The sequence below is a fragment of the Cucurbita pepo genome, chromosome 11 (genome assembly GCF_057944985.1).
Source record: "Cucurbita pepo subsp. pepo isolate OVF chromosome 11, ASM5794498v1, whole genome shotgun sequence".
Taxonomy (NCBI): Eukaryota; Viridiplantae; Streptophyta; class Magnoliopsida; order Cucurbitales; family Cucurbitaceae; genus Cucurbita; species Cucurbita pepo.
Genome location: NC_141808.1, coordinates 4,291,312 through 4,304,464, shown reverse-complemented (window position 1 = coordinate 4,304,464; position 13,153 = coordinate 4,291,312). Strand labels below are relative to the sequence as shown.

General features: G+C 36.1%; 1 protein-coding gene across 1 annotated transcript; it reads left to right on the top strand.

The window, feature by feature from the left end:
• The first annotated feature begins 3,577 nt into the window (after window positions 1-3,577).
• Window positions 3,578-12,489, top strand: LOC111805260 (serine/threonine-protein kinase STY13). The gene is made up of 3 exons (XM_023690243.2): window positions 3,578-3,794; window positions 4,338-5,320; window positions 11,758-12,489. Exons 2-3 carry the CDS (start codon window positions 4,419-4,421, stop codon window positions 12,095-12,097), a joined length of 1,242 nt encoding a protein of 413 aa, XP_023546011.1. The 5' UTR covers window positions 3,578-3,794; window positions 4,338-4,418; the 3' UTR covers window positions 12,098-12,489.
• The last annotated feature ends 664 nt before the right edge of the window (window positions 12,490-13,153 follow it).

Genomic DNA, 13,153 nt, shown 5'->3' with positions numbered 1-13,153 from the left:
TTTTTAATTTGTATTCTTCTATGGCCGAATACCTTCAAATTTGTCCTTGATAATTTGAGTCGCTAGGGAAAAAATTTAGAAACTAGGAAACTTGTAAGCATGGAGGCACAAGGAAGAAGACGAACCGGTTCGATAGGTTCAATTGATCCGTTCGAGTAAACTAGTTTGGTTCAATTGGATCGGTATGATATGTTTTTCTCCATTTTTTTAAAATGATTTTAAGGTTTAATCTCTCCCTAAACCCATTTTAAAAACAGTTAAACTGATTTCGATGTGTAACAGGCCAAAATGGATAATATCTACTAGTTGTGGATTTGGGCTATTATAAATGTTATAAGAGCCAGACATCGGATAGTGTGTCAGCAAGAACGTTGGCCCCCAAGTGGGTGAATTGTTAGATCTCACATTCGTTGGAGAGAGAATGAATCATTCATTATAAGAGTGTAGAAACTGTTTGATGAAAGTCCCACGTCTACTAATTTAGGGAATGATCATGAGTTTATAATCAATGAATACTATCTCGCAAAGCCACGAGAGTTTATGCTCAAAGTGGACAATATCATACCATTTGGAGATCCGTGATTCCTAACTTAGTATCAGAGTCATGCCCTAAACTTGGTCATACCAATAGAATTGTCAAATCCTCAAATGGCAAACAAAGTACTGTGAGCCTCGAAGGCATAGTAAAAAAAATGACTAAAGTATCGAATAAAGGGTGCAATTTAGGAAGCAATGAGTTTGAGCTGTTACACATACATAAACCCTATAACTAAGACAAGGACCGGGCGATAGATTTGGATTGTTACAATTAGCGTGGTTAATTGACTATGCAAATTGTACCATTGTACTTAATTAGATTTTTGCATGGGCTTGATCATGGGAGAACGACTTTTGATTTCTTGATGTGACTCGTTAAGCAAAAACCAGCCATTTTATCTTGATGTGACTCGTTAAGCAAAGTTACGGCTCAAATCTCCAATACAATACAGAGACCAAAAATTAAAACTTTTGAGACGTGAGCTTAATTATATACCACAATCAATTAGACGTAACACTGAAAAATATTATTTTATTATTTTATTTCATAATTATTTTTAATTAATCAATTAATTAATTATTATTTTGTCAAATAACTTCCAATATATACATGAAAAAATAAATCTAAAAAACGCTATGAAAATCCAGAAAATCGGGTCAAGAAGATGAAATCAGCGGGTCAAGTCGGGTTTGGACACAGAGTCGAGTGATCCAGCACCCATCAGACGCCACTAGAGGCCCAGAAGGTCTTCTGATCCAACTCGTGTGCGCGCGACCCACAAGCCTCGGCCCACTAATGCGACGACGCGCGTATCGTTTTGCATACCCAACCTAGCTGACGCAACCAACGCAACCTAGCTCTAATCCACGTGCCTGCTTTGCGTACCCGTGAACCCGACCTAGCTCACAATCCCAACCCGCACCCTCTTGTTTTGGCTTCACCTCTCAATCGGCTATCTGACTCAATTTTTTACTATTTGTGGTTAATCCCACACATAGATACAGTATGTGTGTAGCTCCAGGCGTTTGATTGTGTATTCTTTTAGCGTGTTTATCTACACAAAGTTAGGACGTTAGAGTTAGGTTGGCTAGATGATGACCTAGGTCAAGATGTCTCTAGTAGATTGAGCACCTTAGGATCGTAAGCACGGACAGAGGGTCTTGACACTAGTGCTCCTAAACTAAGAAAGACTCGAGGAGTCAAAACAGAGTAGCCTGGAGTCGGAAGTTTGCATTAAGCCACCTAGCCGCGCTAAGAATCCATTAGACCTCCTTATACCCTAAATATTACTAAGGTGAAGTTTAAATCATGGATTACATGCTTAGGTGCTCGATAAGAATATCTCCCTAGCCAAGCATGCATGAGAGAAGTTAGTTGAGATTAGGGCGCTACAAGTAGTGTGGTTTACTGTTGACCCAGGTCATTATGCTTCCAGCAAACCTTGCACACTAGGACTGTGAGCAATTAGAGGTTTAGACCTATGTGCACCCAAAGATCGATTTTGCCTAAGGAGCTAACCCCGAACGTCGTAGAAACGAGAGATGTGATTTAAACTGCCTAGACGCCCCTAACAACCTAACAGCCATCCACGACATTTAGAAATGAGAAAGGTAGCCTCCTAGGGCGATAGAGCCGGTATAGTGTATGAAGAACCTTGCTTCCCTTTTCGCTTCGATATGGTACCGTTGAGCTAGACATGAGGCTGGTTAGAAATGTGTGACTCAGTGGTTTGATGGATTACCCTAAATGATAGATCCGTCCTATGGTAGGGCGTTGATCATGTGGGATAACTAGTGGAGTTGGCACGTACCAAGGAGTAGCACCCTTCAACCTTGGGCGACTTCATGGCCTATTGGATGAGTTCGCCAGCTAACTTCTCATGAATGACGAGCAAGCTATGGAGGTAGCGCCTCATCTTTGGATACCAGTTAACGTTGCGCAGGCTAAGCTAGCTACCAAAGACTGTGCACAACAAGAGCAATACACTTAGAGTTTAGAGTAAAGCCCGTGATCATCGGTTAGGTTATGATGCAATAAGAGCCTATAAATCGATTAGGCTAACAATATTTAATTAAGTGCTAATAATCACCACACTATTATTTGTACTTCAAAATAAAATTAATTAACTTTAAGACTTTATTTATTTATTTTTAATTTTTAAATGTAGGGCTAAAATTTTGTTTCTTGTTCAAACTTCAAATGAGTAAGTTTTGAAATATTCACTCTATTCTTGTTTAATGGGTGAATTTTATTTAAATTAAATATAGAATATTTAATCAATTTAATAAAATCTAAGTAGTTAAAATTTAAAAAATAATATATATTTATCCGTTCGTGAATTCAATGAACGTATTGAACACTTGTCCAATTTGCTGGGTCACGAACTTATAACTTAAAAGACGTCCTTATTTACTTAAATACAAATCTGGGTTTAGATTCACTTTTACCATACGTTCAAGATGAAATATAAATCTTCGTAATTAAAGATCGAAGACAAATAGACAATTTACAATCCCACCGTTATGAACTGTTTTGGCCAGCAATATAAATAAGACAAACGAATCTTATCCGATTTGCTTTCTCGAGTAAATACGTAGATGTTCTTTTTCAAAGTTATGATAGAGGATTCCACTCGTCAAATTTTAACGAGACCGTAGCTAATTAATGATATAAGTCTTTTTTTTTTTTTTTTTTTTAATAATTAAATTGAAACTTCATTTTTTTATAATTTTAAAAAAATAAAAAGCATTGGAATTTTTTGTGCAAGATCAATATTTAGGAAAGGTAAAGGTTAAGAAAAATTCATGTACACACGCGCCTAGTGAGAGTAGAGTAGGGTGGAACCATGCGAAAATCCACGTGGCGCTCTTTAAATGGATGATGGTGCCGTAATTTCAACGACTAAACCGTAAGGAGAAGACGAAATACGGAAATAGAGTGGGAGTGTATACAGGGAATGATTACTCACCAGTCTTTGTAATAAAATTAAAAATTAAAATGAAGAAAAAAAGGGAAATAAAATGGAAAAACAAGCAAGAAGACTTGTGGAGCTCTCTCTCTCTCTCTCTCTCTCTCTCTCTCTCTATAGTTCATAGCCAATTTCCTCCGCTCACTTTCTTCTTCGTTTTCATACTCGACTTCGGGGATTTTTCTCCTTTTCCGCTGTTTTTTTTCGATTCGATCTGTTCTTAGCTTCTTCAATTGGTGTTGAGGACTTGGCACATCGGAATCGCCACGCTTTGACCTCCTGATCCAGGTATCTTTTTGACTTTAAACTTCATGAATTGGGGTCTCCTACTCTTCGATTGTGGGATGTTTCTGTTTTGCTAAATTGTGCTGATGTTTGATACATGATGTTGAGTTTTAGTTTGTGGTAAACTTCAAGTTTTCTACTGGGTTGTTGTTACCGAAGTCTTCGAATTAGTTTGTTATTAATTTTTTTTTTTTGGGGTTTTGACTTAGTTGGCTTGGATTGTTTAGCTAGTGTTGTGAATCTATTAATTTTCGAAATGGTTAGAAATCTACACGGATGTTTTTGGTTGAGATTTTTGAAGTTGGGAGGGTTATTATGCTAAAAGGGCTTTTGTTTTTGGTTTTGTTCCATGTTTTTTCTTTGCCCTGTTTGCTTAAGTTTCATGGAGGTCTGTACTAGAGTTGTTTGTTGTTTGTTTGTTTGTTTTTAGAACTTTTTAGTCCGCTACATGTTAGTTGTTGTTTTGTTTGGTAAGTCTGTAATACAAACAAATATTTGTTTTTACTCAAGAATGCTCTTTCTTTTCCATTTGGTTGTTTGGTACAGATTCTATTAGCCGTCTGTGGACCTAGCATCGGTGATGCTAAAGATATAAAGGGAATCAAAGGGTTCTCTTATAGTGGAAAAATGTTGGAGGGTGGTCAAAAATTCCCTGGAATGATCGATTTAAACGAGCATGCATATGATCTATCACAAGGGTTTTACCATAAACTTGGTGAGGGAACCAATATGTCTATTGACAGCTTTGCAAGCTTGCAAACGAGCAATGATGGAGGGTCAGTTGCCATGTCTTTAGATAACAGCAGTGTTGGATCGAATGAGTCTCATACTCGGATCTTAAATCACCAAGGGTTGCGGCGGCGTGCAAATGATAACCATACTTTTCAACATAGTGTTAACCATCGTGGAAGAGTTAGACATCACCTGAGTGATGATGCACTAGCCCGAGCTTTATTTGATAGTAATACACCCACCCAGGGTCTTGAAAATTTTGAGAAGTGGACTCTTGATTTAAGGAAACTTAATATGGGGGAGGCTTTTGCTCAAGGTGCCTTTGGAAAACTCTACAGAGGTACTTATGATGGCGAAGATGTCGCTATCAAGATCTTGGAGAGGCCAGAGAATGACGTAGAGAAGGCTCAGTTAATGGAACAGCAATATCAGCAGGAGGTGATGATGCTTGCTACTCTGAAGCACCCAAATATTGTCCGGTTTATTGGATCATGCCATAAGCCAATGGTTTGGTGCATTGTTACTGAATATGCAAAGGGTGGTTCAGTTAGGCAGTTCTTGATGAAGCGACAAAGTCGCTCTGTCCCATTGAAATTAGCTGTCAAACAAGCTTTGGATGTTGCCAGGGGGATGGAATATGTTCATGGCCTTGGGTTGATTCACAGGGACTTGAAATCAGATAACCTTTTGATTTTTGCAGACAAGTCTATCAAAGTTGCTGACTTCGGAGTGGCTCGGATTGAGGTGCAGACAGAGGGCATGACACCTGAGACTGGAACCTACCGCTGGATGGCTCCGTAAGTATTATGGAACTTGGATGTTTGCTGTTATAATCTACATCTTTTCCAAATATTTTCTGCATACGTGTTTGTGGCATTTTTTTAAAAATTATTTTTGAAATGGGACTGAGTAGCTTCATATGACTAAGAAAAAAGAAGATTGGCCAAGAAATCAATGCCTCTGGAAAGTATTCAAGGTCCTATAAAACTTCAAGGGCCTTTCATGTATAAGTCTATGGTTGCTATTTTAGAACTATAAAAGGAAAAGAAGTAAAATTATTTAATTGTTTATTTATTATTATTGTTGTTGGTGTTGTGATGGAATAGAAAGGAGAATATATTCCATGTTTTAGGTATAATATCCAAAAGTTCTCATGCGTGTTCATAATTTGTTTGATCTCCTTTCTCAAACTCTAAAATTTGATTTTCTAGCACTAGTTTCAGCGTCCTTCTGTACCAGATTCCCAGGCATTTTTCAAGCTTATGTGCTTTTTAACACTGGTTTGTTTAATGTGCTGACGTTTGTTTCTCATTTATTTTTCCTAATTGTGATTCTGATTGCATTTGTACTTCTGCTGGTGCAACAATATTATCTTACTAGATAATGTGTCAAAGATCGTGTGCCTCCTCTAAGGCAGCATAACTCTGTTGCATTTTCACAATGTAAATTTATAGCTTTGACGCATACACACATGCATCATGCATATACATATAACTGTACACGTATCTATAAATACATATTTCTGCACATGTGTGTTTGACTGTGGCCCATATGGGTCTCGTGGCTTTTCCAGTCACCATTCTTTAGAAGTAGAATTAGTGATTAGATCAGGATTGTTAAGCCAGTTCTTTGTCTCTTCTTTTTCTCTCTCTTTTGGTTGGAGAAAATGTTGTCTGTTTTGTCAGAAATGTTGACATGTTTTTTCCTTTTTTTTTTTTTTAGGAAAAGAAAGTATAAGGGAATATGTTCAGAATTATGTTTCTTTAACTGAATATACGAATGCAAGATGCAAATATGGTTTATCAGCAATATTTGATTTCTGCTAAACTAGGATTTGATCTTCTGCATCCTTAACTATTTTCGCTTATAACATTTTTCTTCTGTTCATTACTGATCATTATGATGCCTTTGATTTTAAATTTTTGGGTTATTTCTTGCCCTTTTTTTGTTTGTGGGGTGTGGAGTGAGGTTGGCTAATAGAATGATTACATCAGAAAATGTTAGTTCTTTGGTTTTTGTATTGCCTCTAGCTGCCTCTTAAACATCACTGATCAGGAGGGGTATGGACCTTTTTGAACATATGTGCCAATTCCATATGAATGGGGTTGAATGATATTCCTTTACATGAGTTGTTTATGGAGGTGAAAGATCAAGATTCCAACTATGATGGCTTAAATTGTTGTTTATAATACAGATTTAGGGTCTTAGTCACATTTTATTTCAGAGGACTCTTGGTAAAATATCCACCATTAATGTAGTACACTGTCAAAAAAATTGAAATCTTCAAAACATATCATCTGTAGATCCTTTATCCCACATATTTTCTTGTGGTGGGATGTGTGTTCGAAAAGTGCTGTGCATTTCAAGAAAGATGTCACTTGATGTGAGCTGTGAAAAGCCATGCATGCCTCATTGAAGGTCAATGCCATGATGGCTAATGTGGCAAAGAAGGTAAGTTGCAAGTCACCTCCGTCATGGGTGTGTGCCTTGATGCACCTTAACAATAAGATATGGGAAATGAAAAAAGTATCGCATTGTATAGGTTAATTCTCTCTTTCCTTGTTTTCCTAGCCTTTTACCAATCCTCTTGAGGGCAACTATCTACTTGAGGCGTCACACTTAGAATTTAAAAGACAAGGTTATATAAAACCTTTCCTGCGTTGTCACTCTCTTGAAAGAGGTTGTCTTGTTGACGAATTCCATAATCTATTGACTGGTGGATTAATTTTTTTTTAAAATAATAATAATTATTTTAAATCTCGGATCTTCCTTTTAAATCTCGGATCTTCCTTTGGATCCAATTGGTCAAGGTGAAAACTACACAAGAAACATGATTTTGCTGTTGCCCAAAATTTCTGCATAATTTCGGAAACGTTTCTGAAAAATTAGAAATAAAAAACATAAACATTTACCAAACACTTTTTTTTTTCCCTAAAATACTTGAAACTAGAATCAGGAAACTTATCAAACGGGCTTTTTGAATCTTCATCTTATAATATGCTTGGTAGATAGACAGCCACCACCTTGGGATTTTCTCCCCATACAGGGGCCTTTCTGCTATTCAAATACATTTTATGAGATCCTAATTTGGTCTAAGAGGCCACTGATTTGATTTTCTTTAAGACGATTGTTCATCTTACCTTAGGTTTTTGGTTCTTTAGGATCTAGAGATAAGAGAACTTAGACTCTTGATTCCTTCAGCGTGTTTTCTGGGACACTGTTTCCTTTTTCTAACCTGGTCTCTTTTACTAATCATCATTCTCACCCCCTTTCTTCTCAAAGTTCTAGAAAGTGAAAAAGAAGGTCAAAGTTTTCTTATGGTTGGTTGCCCTCGTGAGAACTAATATGGTCTAGAAATCCTCTTCTTTTGTGCTTTGACCTCAATGGCATGTTTTTTTTCAAACTAGTGTTCGAAGATCTGGACTGCATTCTATGGAGGTATCCTTTTGTTCAAGATTTGGGAGAAACTTTTAGGGTTCTGTGTGGCTTTGGCTCCCTGGTGAAAGTTTTTGGGCAGTGTTCTTATCACCAAAAAAAAAAAAAAAAAAAAAAAAAAAAAAAAAAAAAAGGAATAAAGATTAAAAAATGGGAAGGTTTTTGGGCAGTGTTGGAAGAAGTCATTCTAACCCTTTTGAGACAAAGGTGCAATTTCTTTGGCAGGTGGGAGTTCGATACATATACATTTCAATGCATCTCTATACCGTCTATGGCCAATTTTTTTTTTCTATAACGTTTTGAGGTTCTTTTGTTACTTTGACCATTGTCTTTTATATAGCCTAGTTGGTTTATTCCTTTCTCTTTCATTTCTGTTGATCAATTTTTTTAAAAAGTATCTTGAAAGTAAAGTTTTTTCTAATCATATTTCCCGTAACCTGAGAAACCTTCAAATTTACATACAGAACTTACATCTCCCTTAGTGAAGAATTAGGGTCTTGTCCTATCTAGTAAACAAGCTTTATAAAATCATCGCCAAGGTTTTTCAACGCCCTCTTTGAGTATCTTTGCATTGGATTAGGGCCCTTTCATAGAACTCTCTTTTTTGAGTGTTTGGAAGGAGATGCCTCAACTCCTTGTCCTCTTGTGTGCATTTCTACCTTTTTCTTTTAGTAAAATTAAAACAATAAAAAATCATGGTGACCTTTCATAAGAATGATTGCAACACTATGTTTTCTTATTCACATAAAAATGATACTCTATCAATATTACATTATACATTATTAATGTTTTAGTTGTTATCTTGACGTTAGCGTGATTGACTAATGAAATCACAGATAAAAAGAAACTGCGTTTATATAAAGCTATGGATGGCATGTTTTTTGGACCAAGCGTTGCTCAAAGAAAAGCTTTCAGAAGTTGGTCTAGGAATTCTTTTGGCTGCTTTGATGAATAGCTTAGTATGAAAAATTGATGGCCGTCAGTTTGAAGAACAATATCTTTATATTTTTGCTGCTATATGTTCTCATTGGGACGCTTTAGATGAAGTTAGGCTGAGGCAGACAGCAGAATTTTTTTTTTTTTTTTTTTTTTTGCAACGATTCAATTTCATCTATCAGTTTAAGGAAATCATCTTCTTGGAGTATCCATGAGGATACTATTTCAGTTATTTTCGCTAGGTTTCTGAATTAGCCAATAGCCCCTTAAGTTCTTGTATGCAAAGTTTTGGGTGGGAAGCCTAATGCTTTTAGTTCTTTCATTAGCTGGCTAAGCGAGGAAAATTTATTAAGCGTAAATACCAGCCCAAGAGCTTTTGTAATTCTATTTCTTAGCACTCCGAGCCAGGAACCGAATCTCTCTTTATGCAAGATTTGGTATAGGCATACTAAACAAGATCCTATTGTTCAATAGATTTCCTTGAAGTGTTAAACACCGACGGTAAGATGCACGTTAAAATCTGAAGTATTATTTTGTTCACTGATAGTTTCTAGCTTAAATGGAATTTTTCTATGCCCTCTCTGGTAATGATCTGGTTGGATAGACTAGGTATAAGCTAGTATCAAGGCAATATGCTAGTGATAAAATTCAACGCACAGGATAAAACACCATTGATATGCGAGTGTGGGAAATATTCTAATGATAGTATGTTGCTTTATCAGATATTTCTTACCACATCTTCCCATTTGGATCATTATGACAAGATCAAATATATATATATATACACAAATATATAAATAAAGAATCTTCCGTAAGAAATCTTGTTGGTGCAAGTGAAGGAATTAAAGACTTCTTATTGCATGTTCAATTCCACTTTTATCGATTTCTCTTGCGATATATAATATATACTTAGGATGTGCTCTAAACATGTTCCTTCTTTTAGCAACTATTGTTTAAATTCTCATGTTTTAACTTCATTTGAATGAGATCTATTCCTTTTCTGTAGCGTTTCATATCAGCAATGAATTGTTTCATAGCTAGAGAAAAAAAAAATCATCCTCTAGTTGATCCTACAGTCTTCTCTTCTTGAAAAACTCTTCTGTTGCACTCCAAATTAAGGCACAGAAAGCATTCAACCACGATATCCTCTTGGTGTCTTTTAACCTCTAATTGAGCCCTGAAGCACCAACTCTTCATGGTGTCCAGAAATTGGCCACTTTAGGATGAAGATATCCAGCAGCTGGCACCAGAGGGCCAGGACAAAGGAGCACAAACCTGAAAACAATGGTTGGCATTGTTCTGAAATCTTTTCACAGAGAGTGAGGACTATGGGATTGAGATAGCAAGGGATCAATTTTTTATTCGAACTTTACAGTCGGTATTAAGACCTCCAAGGGTAAGAAAGAATACAAAGGAGAGCCGGGAAGACTAGTTCCTCTTGGGCTGGATAAGACTAATGGACGAGAACTATCTGATTTGTGGATCAAACCATTTGTTCTAGCCATTCATCCAGAGGTTTAGTTCAGTCTTCTTATCTAGCTCTTAACAACCTACACTGTTCTCAATGTGTGCTTTGGCTCTGTAACTCCTTTCTGTAATCCTTTGGCTTGGGCTCTCTTTCATATAATGAATTGGAAGTATTTTTGTTTCCTAATTCAGATGATCTTTTTTTCCTTCCCTCCTATGTTTCTCTCAGCCTTCTTAGAGTATTTTCCTTTTCTCTTGTTCTTAAATTTCTGCCTTTGGTATTCGCCTTTGGTTTTGAGTGAGACCCAAGCCTCACAAGTCATATGAGCCTGTATTTTGTTTTCCTTCAATGCAACGTTCCATTATAACAAGACTCTAGTTGGTAACTACTTGACCAATCTTGGGTGGTGGGTTTCTGACATAATAGTATCTTATTCATATGGTTTCCTTATTATTTATCTTATGATTTATTCTTTGCTTTTTAAAAATATTAAGTTACTCAAACCACCTTTGCTTAGTCTAGAATCATTAGGGCCAGTGAAAAAGTGTAAGGGCTTTCAGAATGAGTCCAACTCATGGTAGCCCTCCAATTTAGAATTTAAAATCCTATGAGTTTCTTTGTCAACTAAATATTGTATGCGAGTAGCTGCCAAGTGATATTAGTTATGATGCACCTAGGTTGGTCCCAATCATATAAAGATGAATAGGATACTTTCTTTGAACATGCCGAGTCAAGTCAATTAAGTTCGGAATAATGAACTCAAGCTTTGATATTGTTTTTGCACATTGTTTCTGTCGGTGATCTGGAAAATTAAACGCATAAATTTGAGAAGTTAAGGGTTGATTCTTCTGATAAACTTGAAAGAAAGTTGAGCCTGGTAGGAAATTTTAGCCCGTGTTTCTTTTGTTGTCTAGAAGGCTCATCTTTGCAATTATACCAAAATACACTGTGAGGCTCATTTGAAATCTCTAACTGTATGGGGGAAGAAAAGGCACTTTTAATATACTTAGATGTTCAAATAATTTCATGTATTGACTTCCAACCGTGCTGCTTGAAATTTTCAATAATGGTTTGTGTATGGCTGTCTGGAAAGTTATTTTGTCTGAAATTGTTAATATCATGAAATTTGTGGTTGTGGTAGCTGATTAATTTTTTCTCGAAAGTATATTTATATGACTTGCTACTGAAGGAGAAATTTGTCTGATCATTTGCAAAGGAGAAGACAAAAAGACTCCTTAAGTCAAACGTATTCTTATGCTGCTGGGGACTTCGTTTTCTTCTATTTACATTTTGTCATTCATTACTGGTTATGTTAGCATTTGTTATATTTGAAACTAGTTTACCAATTTAAGTTATATAAGGCCTTTTTTTTCTCTTCATTGTATGATTCTACAGGGAGATGATCCAACACAGGCCTTACACCCAAAAGGTGGACTTGTATAGCTTTGGTATCGTTCTGTGGGAGCTCATTACTGGAATGCTTCCATTCCAGAACATGACAGCCGTTCAGGCTGCTTTTGCAGTTGTTAACAAGGGAGTTCGTCCTATCATTCCCAATGATTGCTTGCCTGTTTTGAGCGACATCATGACCCGGTGCTGGGATGCCAACCCTGATGTTAGGCCATCATTTTCCGAGGTCGTTCGAATGCTAGAGAATGCACAGACTGAGATCATGACAACTGTCCGTAAAGCTCGTTTCAGGTGTTGCATTATGCAGCCGATGACAACAGACTGATATTAAGTTACAAAAAAAAAAAAAAAAAAGAAAAAAAAAAAAGAACTGAACACATTGAAAATGTCAAGGCCAATAAGGAAAAAGAGAGACATATGAAGAAGAAACTGGAAAAAGAAGAGGCAGATGCAAATAGAAGGTAATTTGTTGGTGTGCTTATCTTTGTGTATTTATCCTATCAGATTTTTAATTTCTTTTCAGACATATAGAAAGGAAAAAAAAAAAAAAAAAAAAAAAAGTTATGATGATGAAACCTTTGAACCTTCTAGTTTTGAGTTTCCTATTTTACTGCATTCCTGTTGGCGACTTAACCATTAAAGAGGAGATTTGACGTGTATGTATACCATTTTACTTGCTCTATGTTAAATTCACTGGAAATGTTAAAACCTTAATCATCCTGCAGTCTTCAAATTTCTTTAGGACTTGTCACTCAAGAATGGAATTGCCTTTCCAATTCTCAGCCGATATCGGATCGGCGTTTCATTTTTAGTACTGATTTTCGAGTCTTTTGGTAGAAACCAGTGGAAATCTTGTATTCAAATTGTGCAGTGTGGATGGTGGTAGATGGTAAGGGAGGAGGAGGGGCTGTATCATCTTCTTATTTCTGTCTTATAACTTGAGCAAAGTTTGAACTGTCTTTAGAAAAGTCAAGTTTTAGATTTTATGAAAATATTGATTGAGATGTGATTAGAAATTTCATGAAAACTTTAAGAAATCATGAAAATGGATGGAAATTGTTTGAATAGGTAATGAAAATTCAAATATGGCTTAGCTAGACTATACATGGCTTATTTTAGGCACCAAATATTATAAAATTGTGTTGCCTAAAATATTATAAAATTGTGTCTAATACGTTCTTGAATTTTTAATTTTGTCTCATAAATTCTTGAAAGTTTCATAATTTGAAGATAGATATAACTTATGAATGTCAATTAAGTCTAACGTTAAAAGAATTAGTTTGTAATTTACACACCGTTTGACGCATGCATCCATGATGTTTGGAATGAGGCATATAAAGAGGGTAATAGCAGACTGATAAACCTCAAGGCCATAGTGTTC

Excerpts from the sequence above, each read along its gene's own strand:
- LOC111805260 (XM_023690243.2), top strand. The coding sequence starts at position 4,419 with ATGTTGGAGGGTGGTCAAAAATTCCCTGGAATGATCGATTTAAACGAG. Across the intron at positions 5,321-11,757 it reads ACCTACCGCTGGATGGCTCC|GGAGATGATCCAACACAGGC; the intron begins GTAAGTATTATG and ends ATGATTCTACAG.